We start from the raw sequence: 18549 nt of genomic DNA on the forward strand, positions 1-18549 counted from the left end.
ATATTAGGTCCTGAGTGCTCACTGGAAGGACAGATCATGAAGCTGAGGCTCCAATACTTTGGCCACCTCATGAGAAGAGAAGAATCCTTGGAAAAGACCCTGATGTTGGGAAAGATTGAGGGCACTAGGAGAAGGGGACGACAGAGGACGAGATGGTTGGACAGTGTTCTTGAAGCTACGAACATGAGTTTGACCAAACTGCGGGAGGCAGTGCAAGACAGGAGTGCCTGGCGTGCTCTGGTCCATGGGGTCACGAAGAGTCGGACACGACTAAACAACTAAACAACAACACAACAACAACAAGGTCCATAAATTACCATATAACATATATTCAACACAAAAAACAGTGACAATTTGTTGTTGAGAAAGGACAGCTGGACATATAAAGGGACCCATAGCCTTCAGTAGCTTAAGGCCTCATCAAACCTAAATCCGACCCTATATGCACATCTGGTTACTTACTCATTTTGTACTTCTGGATCCTCGTGGTAAGAATGACACATGGCACTGAACTGGGAAACAAAGAAGTCATAGCGCCTATGGTATGAAGGAGTATCTTCCTCAATGTTTGCAAATTTAACAAACTAGGGAAATGGGAAGGAAGAGAATACAAGATTGGTTTATGGTCAGAGATAATACTTGAAAGGGGTAACAGTATATCGCATGCATCCTCAAACTGCAGCCCTCCAGATGTTTTTGCCTACAACTCCCACAATCCCTAGCTAACAGGACCAGTGGTCGGGAAAGATGGGAATTGTAGTCTAAAACATCTGGAGGGCTGAAGTTTGGGGATGCCTGGTATATTGCCTACTTTCCTGGCATAAAGTGTACGTCCCTTGTGGTGTTACACTGAAAGACCAAGATCAGGCATCCCCAAACTCGGCCCTCCAGATGTTTTGGGACTACAACTCCCATCATCCCTAGCTAACAGGACCAGTGGTCAGGGATGATGGGAGTTGTAGTCTCAAAACATCTGGAAGGCCGAATTTGCCTATGCCTGACCAAGATCAACTTCGATATGCGCTTAATCAGAGGCAGCTAAGGAACTTCTTTTTCTTAACTTTGTTACAGGCCTAACACAGCCAGATTTGTGTGAAAGAACTTTGTTTTATCAGCTCCCTAAAATCTTGAAGTTAAGACGTGAAAACTTCGCTTTGAAAGTCACCACGTTAAATTCAGCCTTTCCATAAATATCCAGGCAAGGTTCTACTTTCAGGGAGCAAATTATCTCTGCGCACATTCTTAGATGAAATAAAGTTTACTTTATTTCCAGTGAATGTACCTTCTGCTATAGCAAAAAACTACATTTACAGAAGGCACAAGGCCAATTTGAAACCTGATTCACCTGAAAAGGTAGGATTTGAAAATAGTTTATGATTGCTCAGAATAGCTCTATCCTCCTTATGGCTGTAGAAGCTTTTGTGTTGCTATGGAAAAGGCTTGCACAGATTTTAGAACTACATCACATCACCTGAGGAGAATGAAACTCAAAATACATCCATTTTCAACATTTGCTAGAGTTAGGGAGGTACTATGATGTGTTAAATGCACGTATTAAATCCAACATATTTGAGGTACAGACATTTCTTCCCTCTTGCTCATTCATTGTACAAAAGTTCACCTGAAAATAGGGACGGGCAAATTTGGCTTCTCTCAGGTACTCATTTTTTTTAATTCTTAAGTTCAGTTCTCATGGAAATTCACCAGGTTTTCAGTGCTAATTTCTCAGAAAAAAAGGCAACCAAAATTATTAAGGAGATGGAGCAATTCCCCTGTAAGATAAGGCTGCAGTTACTAAGGACTATTTAAAGTTTAGAGGAAACAAGAGTAAGAGGTGACATGACAAGAGATGTATAAAATTATGTATGGCATAATTGGAGAGAGAAAAGTTATTCTCCCTCTCTCAAAACACTAGATCTTGTGGCCATCCAATAAAGGTGAATGTTGGGAGGATTAAAGACAGATAAAAGAAATTACTTATTTGTGCAATGCATAGTTAAACTGTGGAACTCCCTCCCACAAGAGGTAAGGAAAGCCACCAACTTGGATGGCTTTAAAAGATGATTGGGCAAATTCATGGAGCAGGATGCTGGAATAGATGGGCCACTGGCTCATCTTATATTCTCCTAATAGACGCTTATTTGTGTGAAATTTCACCTGATATACAAAGCAATTTCCCTTAATGTAATACATATGTTATCTTCAGCAATATATTCATTTATATGCACACCCGTGCATATGCATTTTTGCACACATTACTTAAGCGCCGCAAAATTCAGAGAAGTGGAAATTTCAGAGGAGGGCTGGGTTTCAGTTCATGTACTGTTTTGAAATGAGGCAAGTTCACCTTTAAATGTGAACTCCATTGGAATTCTCCATCGTCCTTAGTCATCTCCGCCTGCCTCCTAGGGGATATCACAACTGCAAGGATGCTTCCCCTTTTTGTTACAGCCATCAAAAGAGGAACTGAAAGTGTTTACGCTGCTCCTGCGGTCCCTACTCAGCTGAACTTCCGGTTTACTCACCGAATTGGTCCCCAGAACTTGCAGCTTTGGCTCTCCAGACTCCAGCAGCTTAGCTACCATATGAAGGAAGCTCTCGACAAATGGTTTGATGCTCTGAGAGCGGCAGGCCATCAGAAGCTGGTCCAGGGCTTCCATGGCGATTAAAACGTACCTGAGAGAACAGAGATCCACAGATGTCGGGCAGCGCATGCACTCAGGAAAACAAATAAGCTATATTTGTCTGTTCCTATGCATATTTATTTGAAAGGAAGCGTTCCATGGGGCCTCCTCCCACGCTAGGCTTAGTTGCATTCCTAGCACCCCCGTTCTAGCTGTGTTTTAAGCTCCAGGGGAGGAGGGAGAAGGAAACCTGGTTTGGAATAGCTCCACAAATAGCTCTATCCTGGACAAGGCTAGGAATCAGGCCCATAAGAAGTGCACCTTGTGGCAAAAGAGGTGGGATGGCACCAACTCAACTCCACCTCACTTCAGGAGTAATATGTTCTTGAGGTCACTTACAGAAAACACTGTCCTTTTCACAGTAACAACTGATAACGGCTCACAATTACATCTAAGTGCGAATGCAATCATTCAAGATCGGGAGCACATTGCTGAACAGTTATAAAGAGGGTGAATGGACCACAAGCTAATTTCAAGCCTGGCCTAATGCGAAATGAAACCATCTCATTTTCTCCCTGACCACATCCAAGTTTTGAACGCTGCCCAGTTCAGATTCTTAGATGCGTGATCGCCGTGTCAAGTGGAACATAGTGAGTTTTGCCATGCTGAAATGACAGCTGGGCACCCAATGTGTATAGGTTTGGCCCAAGACAAAGGAAAATGAAAACTTCTAGCCCTACAAAGCTTCTGTTCCTCTGAGGACATGCTTCTGACATCAGCTTAGTTCCTGCAAAAAGTTCCCACTGGTTTTAACTGCTGCTCAACCTGAGTCACAGGCACCTTCTCCCAGGGCCATCTTGAGCAGATCGCGCGCCCTGGTGCTGAGGGGCGGAGATCGCTCCGCCGCCCACCCCGCCCTCGCAGGGCGCAATTGGTTTCCGCGCAGCGCCCTCCTTGCCAGGCCGGCGCCCAGCTTACCAGCCCCGCGCCATGGTGCACTGCGCCACCAGGGGTCTACGAAGAGCCGGCCCTGCCCTCTCCACCATCTAACATCCATGGTTCTAGCCCAGATTGCGGGGGGGGGGGGAATTGAAAGAATCACTGGTGGGAAGATAACATCAGCATCAACGAGTAAGATGCTTACCCGTAACGGTGTCTGACAACATCCCGGCTCAGTCGCTCTGCTAAGTAAGCACCAATTCGATCGAGCTTCTCAGGTGCAGAAACAGCGTAAAAAGTCAGCTTCTCCATATCAGCTTTGACAAGTCCATCCTAATCACAAGAAGAATCACCAGTCAATGTTTTTTCTTTTTTTCCTCAGTAGCAGAAATCACTTATGATTTGCACTTTGGATACTATGGCCAGATACTGACGTGATGAAAATACAGGTGAAACTCGGGAAATTAGAATATCGTCGAAAAGTGCATTTATTTCAGTAATGCAACTTATTATTTTTTCTTTTTCTTTTAATTTTTACAAATGCCTTCTTTTGGAAATTCCACAGTAATAAAACAAATAGCTACAATAATGCAAAAACACCGCTATGACATTTCATTAATTACATTCCAGTTTTAATTGACCCGCCTAAAGACAAATAATTACAATTACAATAAATAAAGGCTTGACATATATTGCTTTGCATGCCATGCATCTATCTAATATATTGGTTTCACCTTTTAAGTTTGTTAAAAGGTGAAACCAATATATTATTAAATATATTGTTGAAGCTAAGCAGGTCCAGATCTGGTGAGTGTTTGGATGGGTGACCATCTGGGAACTATATACAGTGGTACCTCAAAAGTCAAACAGGGTCCATTCCAGAAGTCCGTTCGACTTCTAAAACGTTCAGAAACCAAGGCGCGGCTTCCGATTGGCTGCAGGACGTTCGGGTTCCAAAGAACGTTCGCAAACCGGAACACTCACTTTCAGGTTTGCGGTGTTCGGGAGCCAAAATGTTTGAGTGGCAAGGCGTTCGAGATCCAAGGTATGGCTGTACATGCCATCTTAGGTTTCATGATGGAAGAAAGGAAGGATATGAATTTCAGAAAATAAAAGAGTTAAATAAATAGTATGAACCAGTGTTTCCCAAAACTTGGGTCTCTGGCTGTTTTTGGACCATAATTCCCATCATCCCTGACCACTGGTTCTGCTAGCTAGGAATGATGGGAGTTGTAGTCCACAAAATGCTGGCGACCCAAGTTTGGGAAGCACTGGTATAGACACTGGCCACTGAATGCCTGCCTTCTAGAATATTCTAGGAAGGGGACTGGTAAATTCTGGCTCTCAACCCTCCACCAAACATCTACTAGTGGACCAGTTGTGGCATCATGGCTAGAGTGTCAGGACTGAGTAGAGCCAGTTTCAGGCTGCACACCTCACCCCCACTGGCTGAGCTTGGGCCAGTTACCACCTTTCCACTTATGCTACCTCACAGGGTTGTTGTGAGGAAAAGCTGGGGATGGGAAGGACAAAAGTGCACCATCTTGAGCTAAAGGTAAAGGGACCCCTGATCATTAGGTCCAGTTGTGACCGACTTTGGGGTTGCAGCGCTCATCTTTCTCAATTGGCCGAGGGAGCCGGCGTACAGCTTCCAGGTCATGTGGCCAGCATGACAAAGCCGCTTCTGGTGAACCAGAGCAGCACATGGAAATGCCGTTTACCTTCCCGCTGGAGCGGTACCTATTTATCTACTTGCACTTTGCCGTGCTTTCAAACTGCTAGGTTGGCAGGAGCTGGGACCAAGCAACAGGAGCTCACCCCGTCACAGGGATTCGAACTGCCGACCTTCTGATCGGCAAGCCCTAGGCTCTGTGGTTTAACCCACAGCGCCACCCGCGTCCCTTCCATCTTGAGCTACTTGGATATAAATAAATACTTCAGAAAGGATAGTGCTTCTTTTCTTTTTGCAAATTATGTTTGGCAGAGCATTTCAAATTCTTTCACGGAGAATTAAGAATTTGAGTCAAACGAAGTACTCATTTATTTTATTTTTTAAAAAATAATAATAATCTTGAAATGATTCCCACAGGGCAAAATTAAATTGTGGAAAGGCAAGGTATGCAAATTATCAGCACACTTCACTTGATTTAAAAAAAATGAATGAGTTATTAGCAAGACAAGGAAAAAATAATTAGAATTACAATATCCCACAGGACTGAACCTAAATGTACTGGAATGTTGCTGATCCATTAGCTGGAGGCAATATTTAAATTCAGAGAGATAATAGCTTGTAGTGTTGGACACTCGAATGGCTGCATCTTATTTGGAACTGGTTCCCACAGCTCAGTGGTAGAGCACCCAACTTTTGCATACAGAAGGTCCCTGGTTCACTCCCCAATATCTCCAGGTAGGATTCGGAGAGGAGACATGTTTGGAAATCCTGGAGAGTGCCCTGGTGAGGGTAGTCAATGGGTTTCAAACCCTCAGCGAGTTAGTGATTTCCCCTGCATGCGAAGACAGGCTCCAGTGGACTGAGAAGACCCAAGGTGGGTCATATGGTCAAGGAGGTGCTTTCTACACGAGCTGTAGAGGAAAGTGAAGGGCAGATGGGGCTGGTCAACCTGGGAAGGTGGCCCATCTAGGAGAAGAAAAACTCTGATCCTCTGCTGTTTGGTGGGTCATCTTTGGGAGAGGAAAAGACTAACCCTGCACAGATCTGAGAGGGTTGGGTGGAGTCTGGTATGCCTCCTTCTGGTAACTCCTGCAGCCAAGCAGGTGCCAAAGGTGTTGCTCTGCTTTCCTTTGCACCATGTCAACGAGGCCAAGAGGGGGGGTCTTGTCATCTGATCAACACAGGACCTCCATACAGCCCTGGAGAAGTCACTTTGGTACTGCTAACATAGCAAAAAATAATGTGGGAGGCAGCAGTTACGAGTTACCAGTCTCTGCTGCCACAGCAAGTGCTGTGACTCTCCAGTGGTTTGAATTCTTCCCTGGAGGTGCGCTCCATGGTCTCTCGAGACAGATGGATGCCAACAGCCTGAAGTTTCCCAGAACTGAACTTGGAACCTTTCACATGCAAGGCATGATCACATAAGAGCATGAAGAAGAGTCTGCTGGATCAGGCCAAGCATCCTGTTCTCACGGTAGCCAACCAGACGCCTGCGGGAAACTGACAGGCAGGTCCTGAGCACAGGAACAAATCGAGCCTCATGGCTTGATGTTTTCTTTACTTACTTTTGGGTCTTCAGGGAAGATGTTATCCACCAGGCGTTTGTAGCGAGGGCGCAAAGCAGTACAGCAGCAGCAAACACCTGGAAAAACATGGCCCAGGCAGACAGATGAGCAATGAGGAGAAATGTAGAATGTAGCAATAAGGATTTTGCTACTTCAATAATAATGCTGCCTCCTCCAAAATAATAATTTGCAAAATTGCTCAGTGAAAGAATAAATGAAGATTTATTTAGGGCTGCTGCCTTTTTTTTTTCTTGGAGCTACTCTTGAGTAGGAACGGGTGACTCTCATCCCCCCCCCTCATTTTTCCATTATTCAATTCTTCCCATTTCCACATCAGTTTGCAATGCATTTACTTTTAAGAGGAAGCCGTTGTGAAAATTCAATAGCATTTATACATGTTTGCATGGACTTTTGCAAAGCAATTTTCCCTAGCATAATGCACACTTTCTATGTCATTTTCACTAACGTGTGCATTTTTAATGCACCACTTTACCTCGATATACTGTGTGCATTTTTTGTACAAATTACTTGATTGGAGAACCGTGTTGAAAAATTCAGAGAAGTGCATATTATTAACAACGGCTCTGTTTCAGTTGGTGCATTGTTTCAGAAAATGCAGATTAGTTAGGTGTGGCTTTAAGTGCAAACTGAACTCAATACAGTGGAACCTCGGTTTATGAACACCTCGGTTTATTAATTTTCGGTTCATGAATGCCGCGGACCCATCTGGAACGGATTAATTCACTTTCCATTACTTTTAATGGGAAAGTTCGCTTCAGTTTATGAACGCTTCAGTTTATGAACAGACTTCCAGAACCAATTACACCCATGCTTCGGGTTAAGTACGCTTCAGGTTGAGCACTCCGCGGACCCGTCTGGAACGGATTAATCCACTTTCCATTACTTTCAATGGGAAAGTTCGCTTCAGTTTAAGTACTCCACGGACTGTCTGGAACAGATTAATCCACTTTCCATTGCTTTCAATGGGAAAGTTTACTTCAGTTTATGAACACTTCAGTTTATGAACAGACTTCCAGAACCAATTACACCCATGCTTCGGGTTAAGTACGCTTCAGGTTGAATACTCCGCGGACCCGTCTAGAACGGATTAATCCACTTTCCATTACTTTCAATGGGAAAGTTGGCTTCAGTTTATGAATGCTTCAGTTTATGAACTGACTTCCGGAACCAATTGTGTTCATAAACCAAGGTACCACTGTATATATCACTCACATCCTTATTCTTCATCTCCATCTCAATCTCACCTCATCTCAATCTCATCTTCATCTCAATCTCACATGATTGGATCATTCAAATGCTCCCCTAATCACTGATAAGCATCCCACTGACATGTCTGAAGAGCACCTGATCCTGGACATCTGGCTGATTCCTCCCCCAACCTGCAATCTGTGCTTTTCATTTTAAAGTAGAAACCAGCCTTAGATTATGCCAATAATGAAAAGAATTCACACCAAGAGACGAAATGATCCTCTCTGGCAGTTAATGAAACAACGAGATTTCATAAGCTATACACGAGGGAGATATTAAAGAGTGCCAGGGCTCTGAGCAAGGTTATATCAAGTTTACTGGCTCAAGCAGTAGAATATTACAGGGCCGTTGCAATGTCCATCCACCAGAAATATCTCATCATGCCCCAGAGCTGAAGCATAGCAATCACTACCATATATGTCTGAAACTTTCCATGCAAAAACTCGTTCTGCTGCATTAACTTGTAAAAATGCATAGATTTAGAAGATGGAATGTTTTCTTCTTAACTACTGTAGTGTTTTGGGTTTTTGTTATTAAAAAAACCATCTATTTTTATCATTTTGGTAATTAGCACCTCATTTCCCTATGACCAAATGACTCACTGAACTGGAAGTGTTTTGTATATTTAGAAAGAAAATTCAAGCTCTTGCTTTGGAGTGTGAAGACTCCTGTTTTTGTTTTTTTGAAAGAGAGAGAGAGAGAGAATGTAAAGCAAGGAAGGTGACACAACAGTTTTAAGTGAGATCGTAGTTAGCGATCTGAGAGGCTGAAGTCTAATTTCCTAAGTTGCAAAATTTTACCCTTTCACCCATAGTTGGCACAGGTCACCAATCTCAGTGTAGGAGAGGTTTCAAGCAGCATTTAAATAATGCTGCAGTGGAATCTTGCCCCCCCCCGGCCAAAGTCACAGCACACACATGGGACGGGGTGAAATAAAGGACACTGAAACAAAATCTCTGCCATCTTACTGCCTTCAAGCAAGCAAGACATTTTGACTAAGAATATTTTGACAGACATTTCAATTCTGTTCTCCTGAAAGAAAAATGGAGATGACACAAAAGGAACACAGGCCTAGCATTTCAGTCATTATATAATTATTATTAATTATACTCCAGCGGCATTGCTTATAATGTGTCAAACATTGTTGGGAGTTTCACCCAAGCAAATAGCAGTTCTGCTCGAGAAAGATGTATTTAACAGGCTTCCGAGCTCACCTCTGTAGGTTAATGGAACGAGAGTGCAGGTCACATCTACAAATGTCATGTTTGGTGTAATACGTCCATTATCTCTCTAGTCGTTCTGCTTCTCTTTTCTTTGAATGTTCTCTCCCACTTGTACAAATGAAGGCAACATCCACAGAAGCAAGCTGTGTATCTCTGCGCTGAACTTTGCCAGGGGCTAAAGGAAGAATGCTCCAAAAGGCCCATGCTTATGCCCACTTCTATCTGTCTCACAGCTTTGAACAGTATTCCATAAACCTAATAAACCGCCAGTAGAATGTACCACCAAAAGGGGTGAAACCACTGCAGAAGAAGACTTTGATAGAAGCGCTTGCACAGCGCTGACCGCCCCACTGCATAGCTCCTCCCCCTCCTGGTATGCAACAACAACCCCTCTGCCCCACCCAGTGAACCACTTCTGGTCGATATTTGGAAGGCATTGAGGCACAGGGGTAGAGGGAATGAGATGGACTACTGCAATGAGCTCTACGTGGGGCTACCTTTGAAGGTGATCTGGCAACTACAACTAATCCAGAATGCAGCAGCTAGACTGGTGACTGGGAGCGGCCGCTGAGACCACATAACACCGGTCCTGAAAGACCTACATTGGCTCCCAGTATGTTTCCGAGCACAATTCAAAGTGTTGGTGCTGACCTTGAAAGCCCTAAACGGCTTCAGCCCAGTATCCCTGAAGGAGCGTCTCCACCCCCCATCGTTCAGCCCAGACACTGAGGTCCAGCTCTGAGGGCCTTCTGGGGGTTCCCTCTCTGCGAGAAGGGAGGTTACAGGGGGCCTTTTTGGTGGTGGCGCCTGCCCTGTGGAATGCCCTCCCACCAGATGTCAAGGAAAGAAACAGCTACCTGACTTTTAGGAGACATCTGAAGGCAGCCCTGTTTAGGGAAGTTTTTAATGTTTGATGTTTTATCATGTTTTTAATATTCTGTTGGGAGACGGCCAAAGTGACTGCGGAAACCCAGCCGGATGGCCAGGATAAAAATGTTGTTGTTGTTGTTGTTGTTGTTGTTGTTGTTGTTGTTGTTGTTGTTGTTGTTGTTGTTGTTGTTGTTGTTGTTGTTGTTGTTGTTGTTATTTTGACAGTGAAACCCCTGCTTAAAAGGTTTGAACACCTACCATCATACCTAACCCTACACTAGGGATAAGGACCCCATGTGGCCCTCCAGATGCTGTTGAATAACAAGACCCATCACAGAATCATAGAGTTAGAAGGGACACTGAGGGTCATCTAGTCCAACCCCCTGCAATGCAGGAATCATCCCTGGCTACTGCTCACATTGGCTGAGGCGGATTAGAGTCAGCATCTAACACTTGGAGAGCCACAGCGTCCCCATCCCTGTCCTATGCAATGTTGTGAGACTTAACAGCCATCATGACTATTGATAGACTTCTCCTACATGGCTGCCTGTGGCTGCTTTGTATACTGAATAATGATTACCATGGTCCCCAAAGAACTTTTGCATCTTTACAGGACACCTTCTAACCCTGCTTGCTGTTGTGCGAGGTTGCTGTTAACCCTGTAATAAACAGTGTAACCCTTGAACTCCACATAGACACCTCTGCACAACAGAATGAATATACAAAATGGCAGGCTTATGTGTTTTGATTCAGGGCTTGCCCGTGTAGTGACCTTCAAATGTTGCTGTTGGACTACAATTCTGGTTCACCCTCAGCTTGTATAGCCTTTATTCTGAGATCATGGAAGTTGGACTCCAAAAAAACCATCTGGAGGGCACCATGTTGACTACCCCTGGTTTAAGTGATTTAATCAAGCCTGATTTTTCATCGACTGGGCTGCAAATAAACAGCACATTTATAACTTGAGGGCATTCCAATGCACTGGAAAAGTGTAACAAGAAATAATGATGCCCTTTTCCCAATATGAAAAAGGAAAAGGAGACGACATGGCTTTTCTTGGCTCCTTGTTACATTTCTGCTTCCTTCAAGGCCTAAAAAATGGTGCCTGTACTGAGATTAAGATACTATGCAAAATTATACACAGGCTGTCAATTAATCAGTTAATTGGTAAGAAGCTGGTGCTTACTCAACGAAAAAGTCTCTCATACACTGACAACCTGACAAAAATGCAAATATCCATACGCATGAAACTTATCTATATCAGTTCTATAAGCCAGACGTGCACTGCATGAATTACCCACTCACCTTTCCGAACCATGACGTGTAGACCAGCTGCAAATGCTACACATGAAACTTAATTGAAAACCAGCGTGAAACCTGGATGGAAAGCCTTACCTGGGGAAAAAATGAATAAAAGAAAGGAGAAGGGTTTCAAGAGAAAGATAAGTTACATAAAGTCTATTTTGTACCCTGGAATCCAAAACTACAGCATTTGTTTTTCATAATTGGGAGTGTCACTCCAGAAGCAGGACACAAGCATCAAAATTTAAACATCCAGAATCAAAATATGCAATAAAGCAATCCTATTAAAACAGTTACAGGTAGGTAGCCGTGTTGGTCTGAGTCGAAACAAAATAAAAAAATTCCTTCAGTAGCACCCTAAAGACCAACTAAGTTTTTATTTGGTATGAGCTTTTATCTGATGAAGTGTGCATGCACACGAAAGCTCATACCAAAATAAAAACTTAGTTGGTCTTTAAGGTGCTACTGAAGGATTTTTTTTTATTCTATTAAAACTGCACAGCTATTAAAACAGGAGGCTCAAGTCAAGAGATCCAGGAAATGCCTCATATAAAGAAGTGAATTTTCAAAAGCCGTCAGGATGCCAGGACTGATGGGGTCCCCCTTATTTCAGGAGGGAGTACATTCCATAACAGGGACCCAGGTAAAAAAATAAAAATAAAAATCCTTCCAGTAGCACCTTAGAAACCGACTAAGTTTGTCATAGGTATGAACTTTCATGTGCATGCACACTTCTTCAGATACACTGAAACAGAAGTCAGCAGACCCTTATGTATAGTCAGAGGGTGGGGAGGGGTAGGGGCTGTATTACTCAGAAGGGTGGTGGGAATGGGTGATTGGGACCCAGGTGACGCTGTGGGTTAAACCACAGAGCCTAGGGCTTGCTGATCAGAAGGTCGGCGGTTCGAATCCCTGCGATGGGGTGAGCTCCCGTTGCTCGGTCCCAGCTCCTGCCCACCTAGCAGTTCGAAAGCACATCAAAGTGCAAGTAGATAAATAGGTACCACTCCAAGTGGGAAGGTAAACAGCGTTTCCGTGTGCTGCTCTGGTTTGCCAGAAGCGGCTTTGTCATGCTGGCCACATGACCTGGAAGCTGTACGCCGACTCCCTCGGCCAATAACGCGAGATGAGCGCCGCAACCCCAGAGTCGGTCACGACTGGACCTAATGGTCAGGGGTCCTTACATCCCACAACACCAGTGCTAGCAGTGAAAAGCACACCTCTGCCTCACCACAGTATAAATGCTAGAGAGAGCATTCATAGTTCCTGTCGCCATCTCAAGAACTTAATATTATGAGCTGGAATGCCACAATGAAAGATCAACATGCTTCGTCATGTGGATCAATCTGAATTGATCACCAATTTCACACTGTATATAAATAGTAGTATCCTTTGGTCCGAGCCAGATGTCACAGGGAAAGAATAGCACTCTGGCTCCTCAAAGCACGTACACATCTCCCCAGTGGAGGTGCAAAAGTTTGCATTTAGACATGATAGGTGAGCACAGGTCAATTCAACTCACTGTCTACCCTTCCCCTCCTATTGTCACCAGATATGTGGGGCAGAAAATTCCCCACGATCAAATTTCCAGTGCTTTATTTTTCCATGGATTTCCCCTCCCCCGTTTTTATAAGCCCGTTAGTCGCAAAGAATAGACGCCAACTGCAAAAACAACATTAGGCGCGCTTGTGAGTTTCAAAGGTTTTAGCTTTGCATACTAAACACAAGGGAAGCGAGCATGCTAAATGAGACCACTCTTTTCTAGGGCACCAGATTTTTTTCTGATGCAAACACAAAAGTTCACAATGCAAACAACCCCACTATGCATAGGGAAAACCTCCAGGAAATAAACCCTGAAATCCCCACAGCACTGATTGCTACACCTGGCACAGCTCTCGGTATAGCAGGAGAGCCACTCAGGTCACAAGTTTGCTTAATTATACACAGAATTAATGTTTTGCTCACTGCAAGTTCTTCCAAATCAGAGCTGAAAAGTAGGCTCGCTCTTCTCCCAACCATTATCATTAACAATCAGCAGCTAGCGTTAGTGAGCATGGAAGAGGTGCAAAAGAAAGAGGCCAAGAGAAGTATTCTTAGCTCTTAATACCAATTATGCACAGGTTAAGAAGGTATCAGTTTGACTTTTAGAACTAAAGCTAAATTAGAAGGCCAGACAGTTGAAAAGAGCAACCTTTTCAGCATGTTAAAACACACACACACACACAGAACTAAAACAACACTGATCAGGCAATGACATTTCCTATTTGTACAGACCAGTTCTCTGTCAAGTTGAAAGAGTGTTTCTGTTGCATAGGCTTCTGCAGACGCACCTATGGTGGGGGTTGCCTTAGAGAATTTTTATTCCCTGCCCAATGTCCAATAACAGCGAGAGAAAACCGAGGGTACGTCCTGAAAAACTAGGTGGTGTTAAGGTGGGGGAAATCCTTTTGCACTGATCCTTAGATCTCCTATCCATTTCCTTCTAAACAAACAAAAAAGACATTGATTCCCTTTGCTTAGAGGTCAGTCACTCACCATGCTAATTTGTACGAGGCCCATCCTGTAGCTCAGAGTAATTGCATGCAGACTGTATGCACATTTGTGTAATGGGCGTGTAATGGAACTGTCCACTTCAAGTCTTTCAAACCACCATCCTCAAAGCCAAGACCCCATATTTTTAAGTGGCAATATTATTATTATTATTATTATTATTATTATTATTATTATTATTATTCCACCCATCTGGCTGGATTTCCCCAGCCACTCTGGGAGGCTTCCAACAAAATATTAAAAAATACAATAAAATATCAAACATTAAAAACTTCCTTAGACAGGGCTGTTGTTTATCTCCTTGACATCTGATGGGAGGGCATTCCACAGGGCGGGTGCCACTAACGAGAAGGCCCTGGTTTCCTGTAACTTCACTTCTCGCAGGGAGGGAACCACCAGAAGGCCCTCGGAGCTGGATCTCAGTGTCCAGGCTGAACAATGGGGGTGGAGACGCTCCTTCAGGTATACTTTAAAGGTCAGGGCTTTAAAGGTCAGCACCAATACTTTGAATTGTGCTTGGAAACATACTGGGAGCCAATGTAGGTCCAGGCCATTTCAATATAGGACCATCTAAAAAGCACTCAACTCTGGGTTTAGAAGACAGAACATACACATGAAAGCTACAGAACAAATCCAGGACTTCTGCCAGCCCATAATAGCAAAGAGTGGGTTAGGGCTGTCTCCAGGCACTGCTTAAAAACTGCTCAGTGGGCTGGTCAATACGCTTATCGCATTTATAAATTTTAAATTTACTGTTGTTCAATGTTTTGAATGTTTGTGTTCCTTTTGGGATTGTACCCCCAAGTGTGTTTTATATGCTGGTCTCCGGCCATAATAAATTATCTATCTAACCAGATAACCATTCCCTGCTGCCCAGCCACGCATTATGTTAGCTACATAACTGTGCCTTTAAGTTCAGTATGAGGAGTCCAATCCTGGCATCCAGTGAAATGTAGATGTGCTTAAAGGGACCATATATAGAAGAGGGTGAGTCAGTGAAAACAGCAGTGGATGGAGACATTAGACCAGGCATCCCCAAACTTCGGCCCTCCAGATGTTTTGGACTACAATTCCCATCTTCCTCGGCCACTGGTCCTGTTAGCTAGGGATCATGGGAGTTGTAGGCCAAAACATCTGGAGGGCCACAGTTTGGGTTTGACCAGATTTGACCAGAGACGAAGGGTGCAGCAAGGCATCCTGAAACCCACACATCCCTTAGCTGGAAAACCAGTAATATGCATCAAATAGGTCATGAGAAATACCACTGATAGAGCCTGTGAAAAATTTGTAGAGGCGGGAAGGTCCACTGCATTTTCTCCGTAACATTTCCCCTCGAAAATATTTAGGCATATGACGTGTGTGTGTGTGTGTGTGTGTGTGTGTAAGCATCAGATATATAGATATAGATATAATTGGCAAGCCTCAAAACATGCTCTCAGTGTGTAATATTAATAGCAAGTATTATGACACTGTTGCCATGACAGCCAGCACAAGTTTAGTTTCTGGATATCACCGTGGAATCAAACCCGAAAAACAGGCACTTTGCTTGATACTTTTTTTATAAAGCGATGTTCCAGTAGCACAATGTACAGTAGTGGATGCGGACAAGTAAAACGGGTAGAAGCTGGGGGGAAATAATTGTTTATCAGCAACAGAGACCCGCTTCCCTTTTAAATATCTGCCCAGGTTCCTTCAAAGGTTCAGAGGTTTGGTGGGTCTGCAAATCTCCGGTCTCTCTCTCTCTCTCTCTCTCTCTCTCTCTCTCTCTCTCTCTCTCTGTGTGTGTGTGTGTGTGCACGCGCACAGGGGTGGGGCGTGGGATTTGCTACAATTCCCAGCATGGCTCAACAATCAAACCCTCTTCATAGGGAATTCTGGGAATTGCAGCTCTGCGAAAGGAAACGGGGTCTCCTAACAACTCTCAACACACTTAATAAACCACAGTTCCCAGAATTATTGGGGGGGGAGTATCCGTGGCTGTTTAAAGTGGAATCGAAGTGCTTTGTGGTGTGCATAGAGGTTCCATGCAAAATGAACATTTTATAGGCGGATGAATTGAGCACTGTGCATAAATGGGTACCCAAAATGTAGGACGCAATAGCATGCAATGGGAAGGGGCCAACCTAGGATAGAGAGCCAGCAAGGCTGGAAGAGGGCGGAATTACCGGTAGTTGCTCATACCATCTCCAGTCAACTCCAGGGCCTCTGTCTCTAGTGAATAGGAGTATAGCATCTAGATCAATAGGAGTATAGCATCTAGATCAAGGGAAGTAATAGTACCACTGTATTCTGCTCTGGTCAGACCTCACCTGGAGTACTGTGTCCAGTTCTGGGCACCATAGTTCAAGAAGGATATTGACAAGCTGGAACGTGTCCAGAAGAGGGCAACCAAAATGGTCAAAGGCCTGGAAACGATGCCTTATGAGGAACGGCTTAGGGAGCTGGGTATGTTTAGCCTGGAGAAGAGAAGGTTAAGGGGTGATATGCTAGTCATGTTCAAATATATAAAAGGATGTCATATAGAGGAGGGAGAAAGACTGTTTTCTGCTGCTCCAGAGAAGCGGACACGGAGCAATGGATTCAAACCACAAGAAAGAAGATTCCACCTCAACATTAGGAAGAACTTCCTGAAAGTAAGAGCTGTTCGGCAGTGGAATTTGCTGGCAAGGAGTGTGGTGGAGTCTCCTTCTTTGGAGGTCTTTAAGCGGAGGCTTGACAGCCATATGTCAGGAATGCTTTCATGGTGTTTCCTGCTTGGCAGGGGGTTGGACTGGATGGCCCTTGTGGTCTCTTCCAACTCTATGATTCTATGAACCTTTGGCTACAGCCCAAATTGGCGTTTGGTGTTCTCAACCAGCACCCTTCCCCTTTCTGATTTCTTCCCACCAGTTTGCTACTTCCAACAGACAACTTGAATGGGCCATCCCCACCTTGACGCATTTTCATCCTCCCACCCCTTGCAGATTGCCATCCATCAGCAGGATTTTATAATGAAGAAACAGCAGTGAGGAGAAACGCCCAAACAAAAATCAATTGTCAGCAGCACTGACAGATTGTCAATATGCTGTGTGCGACTTTCCCCAGTTACATAAAAAAATGTCCTAAGGTTTTTGGGAAGGGGGGAAAAGAAACCAAAGTTTCTCCCTCCCCCCCCTTTTCTCTCCTAAAATGTACCATTGGACTCACTAAGGAGTGTGTCGAACAGATGTCGCCCACCAGCCTTTGCATCCCACCCCACACTAAATAAAAAATTCTGTTACTGAGGTTTCGTGGTTTAAAGGGTGGGAGGAGAATCAAAGAGCTGCCCAAACATTTTAATTACCTCAAAAATATGGATTTTCACAGGGCCGAGGCACACGGCAGCTGAGGACAAGATATGGAAATACTGGCCGACGGGTCTTTTAGAACCTGGAGTTTTAAAACAGAGTCAAAAACTGTTGAAGTGAGGGGCAAGTGGGATTAAGTAAACGCATGAAAGCCTGTACCAAGGAAATCCGAACAATGTGTTGAAAAACCCTGAGTTGCATAAATTAAATGTGTTGAACAAATTTCAGGGTTTCCATTTGTCTCTGCATAACAGCTGAGATTCATGGATTGCAGGGGGTTGGACCAGATGACCATTGGGGTCCCTTCCGATGACCATTGGGGTCCCTTCCGACTCTACAATTCTATGATTCTACAATAGCATTGCAGCCACGAGGACAAGAAACTTGAGGGTTTTGTATTTTTTTTCCCTAAATGAAAACCGAGGTTGTCAGGAAGAATTCTGCCTTTGGTTTTGCAGAATCACAGAACACACAAACAGCCGCGGGAGAAATCAGAGCCATAACTCTGGCCAACAAGGGGCATGGCGATGATAGTCTTATCAGTTAAATAAAAGAAGGCTGGTAGTTCCATCAGGAGAGCAATTCCATGCACAAGAAGCTGGCGCATAGCAGGAAGGTGTAAATTAAGCTGGAGTACAGTTGCACCAGACCCAAGCCCTATTCAGAAGCGGGACTGGTTCTGGTGCTCTGCCTAAGCCTGGCAGAGGGAAAACATGCCTTTAAAACTGTGTTCTATGCTGAGTAGCCACATTAAAAGGTAAAGGGACCCCTGACCATTAGGTCCAGTCATAGACGACTCTGGGGTTGCGGCGCTCATCTCGCGTTATTGGCCGAGGGAGCCCACGTACAGCTTCCAGGTCATGTGGCCAGCAAGACAAAGCCGCTTCTAGCGAACCAGAGCAGCACATGGAAACGCTGTTTACCTTCCCGCTGTAGCGCTTCTTATTTATCTACTTGCATTTTGACGTGCTTTTGAACTGCTAGGTTGGCAGGAGCCGCAGCCACCACCAGCCGGGGACTGCTTCCCCATCTTTTCCTTAAGTGGCGGGAGGAGGAGCCGCAGGCTCAACAATCAGCCTCCCCCTCCCTCTCCCCCTGCCACCACCAGCCAGGGGCTGCTTCCTCCTCCTTCACCTCTGTGGCAGGAGGAGGAGCCAGTCATTGAAGCCATGACACACTCAGTTCCACACTCGGCCTCCCCCTCCCCCT

At 44.5% G+C, this 18549-nt stretch overlaps 1 protein-coding gene across 3 annotated transcripts in view; it reads right to left on the reverse strand.

Moving 5' to 3' along the window:
- The window catches only part of EFR3A (EFR3 homolog A), an 88058-nt gene that overhangs the window by 62325 nt on the left and 7184 nt on the right, over positions 1-18549 (reverse strand). For 2 of the 3 annotated variants that reach the window (XM_060277608.1, XM_060277610.1), the window contains exons 2-6: positions 11468-11557; positions 6801-6877; positions 3769-3896; positions 2526-2676; positions 463-584 (exon numbers count right to left, since the gene is read on the reverse strand). In XM_060277608.1, the coding sequence (XP_060133591.1) occupies positions 463-584; positions 2526-2676; positions 3769-3896; positions 6801-6877; positions 11468-11480 (491 nt within the window). In that variant the 5' untranslated portion in view covers positions 11481-11557. Of the gene's footprint in view, positions 1-462; positions 585-2525; positions 2677-3768; positions 3897-6800; positions 6878-11467; positions 11558-13738; positions 13825-18549 lie in introns of those variants that run through there. The other variant, XM_060277609.1, reaches the window with a different exon arrangement.

The sequence above is a fragment of the Zootoca vivipara genome, chromosome 8 (assembly GCF_963506605.1).
Source record: "Zootoca vivipara chromosome 8, rZooViv1.1, whole genome shotgun sequence".
Lineage (NCBI taxonomy): Eukaryota > Metazoa > Chordata > Lepidosauria > Squamata > Lacertidae > Zootoca > Zootoca vivipara.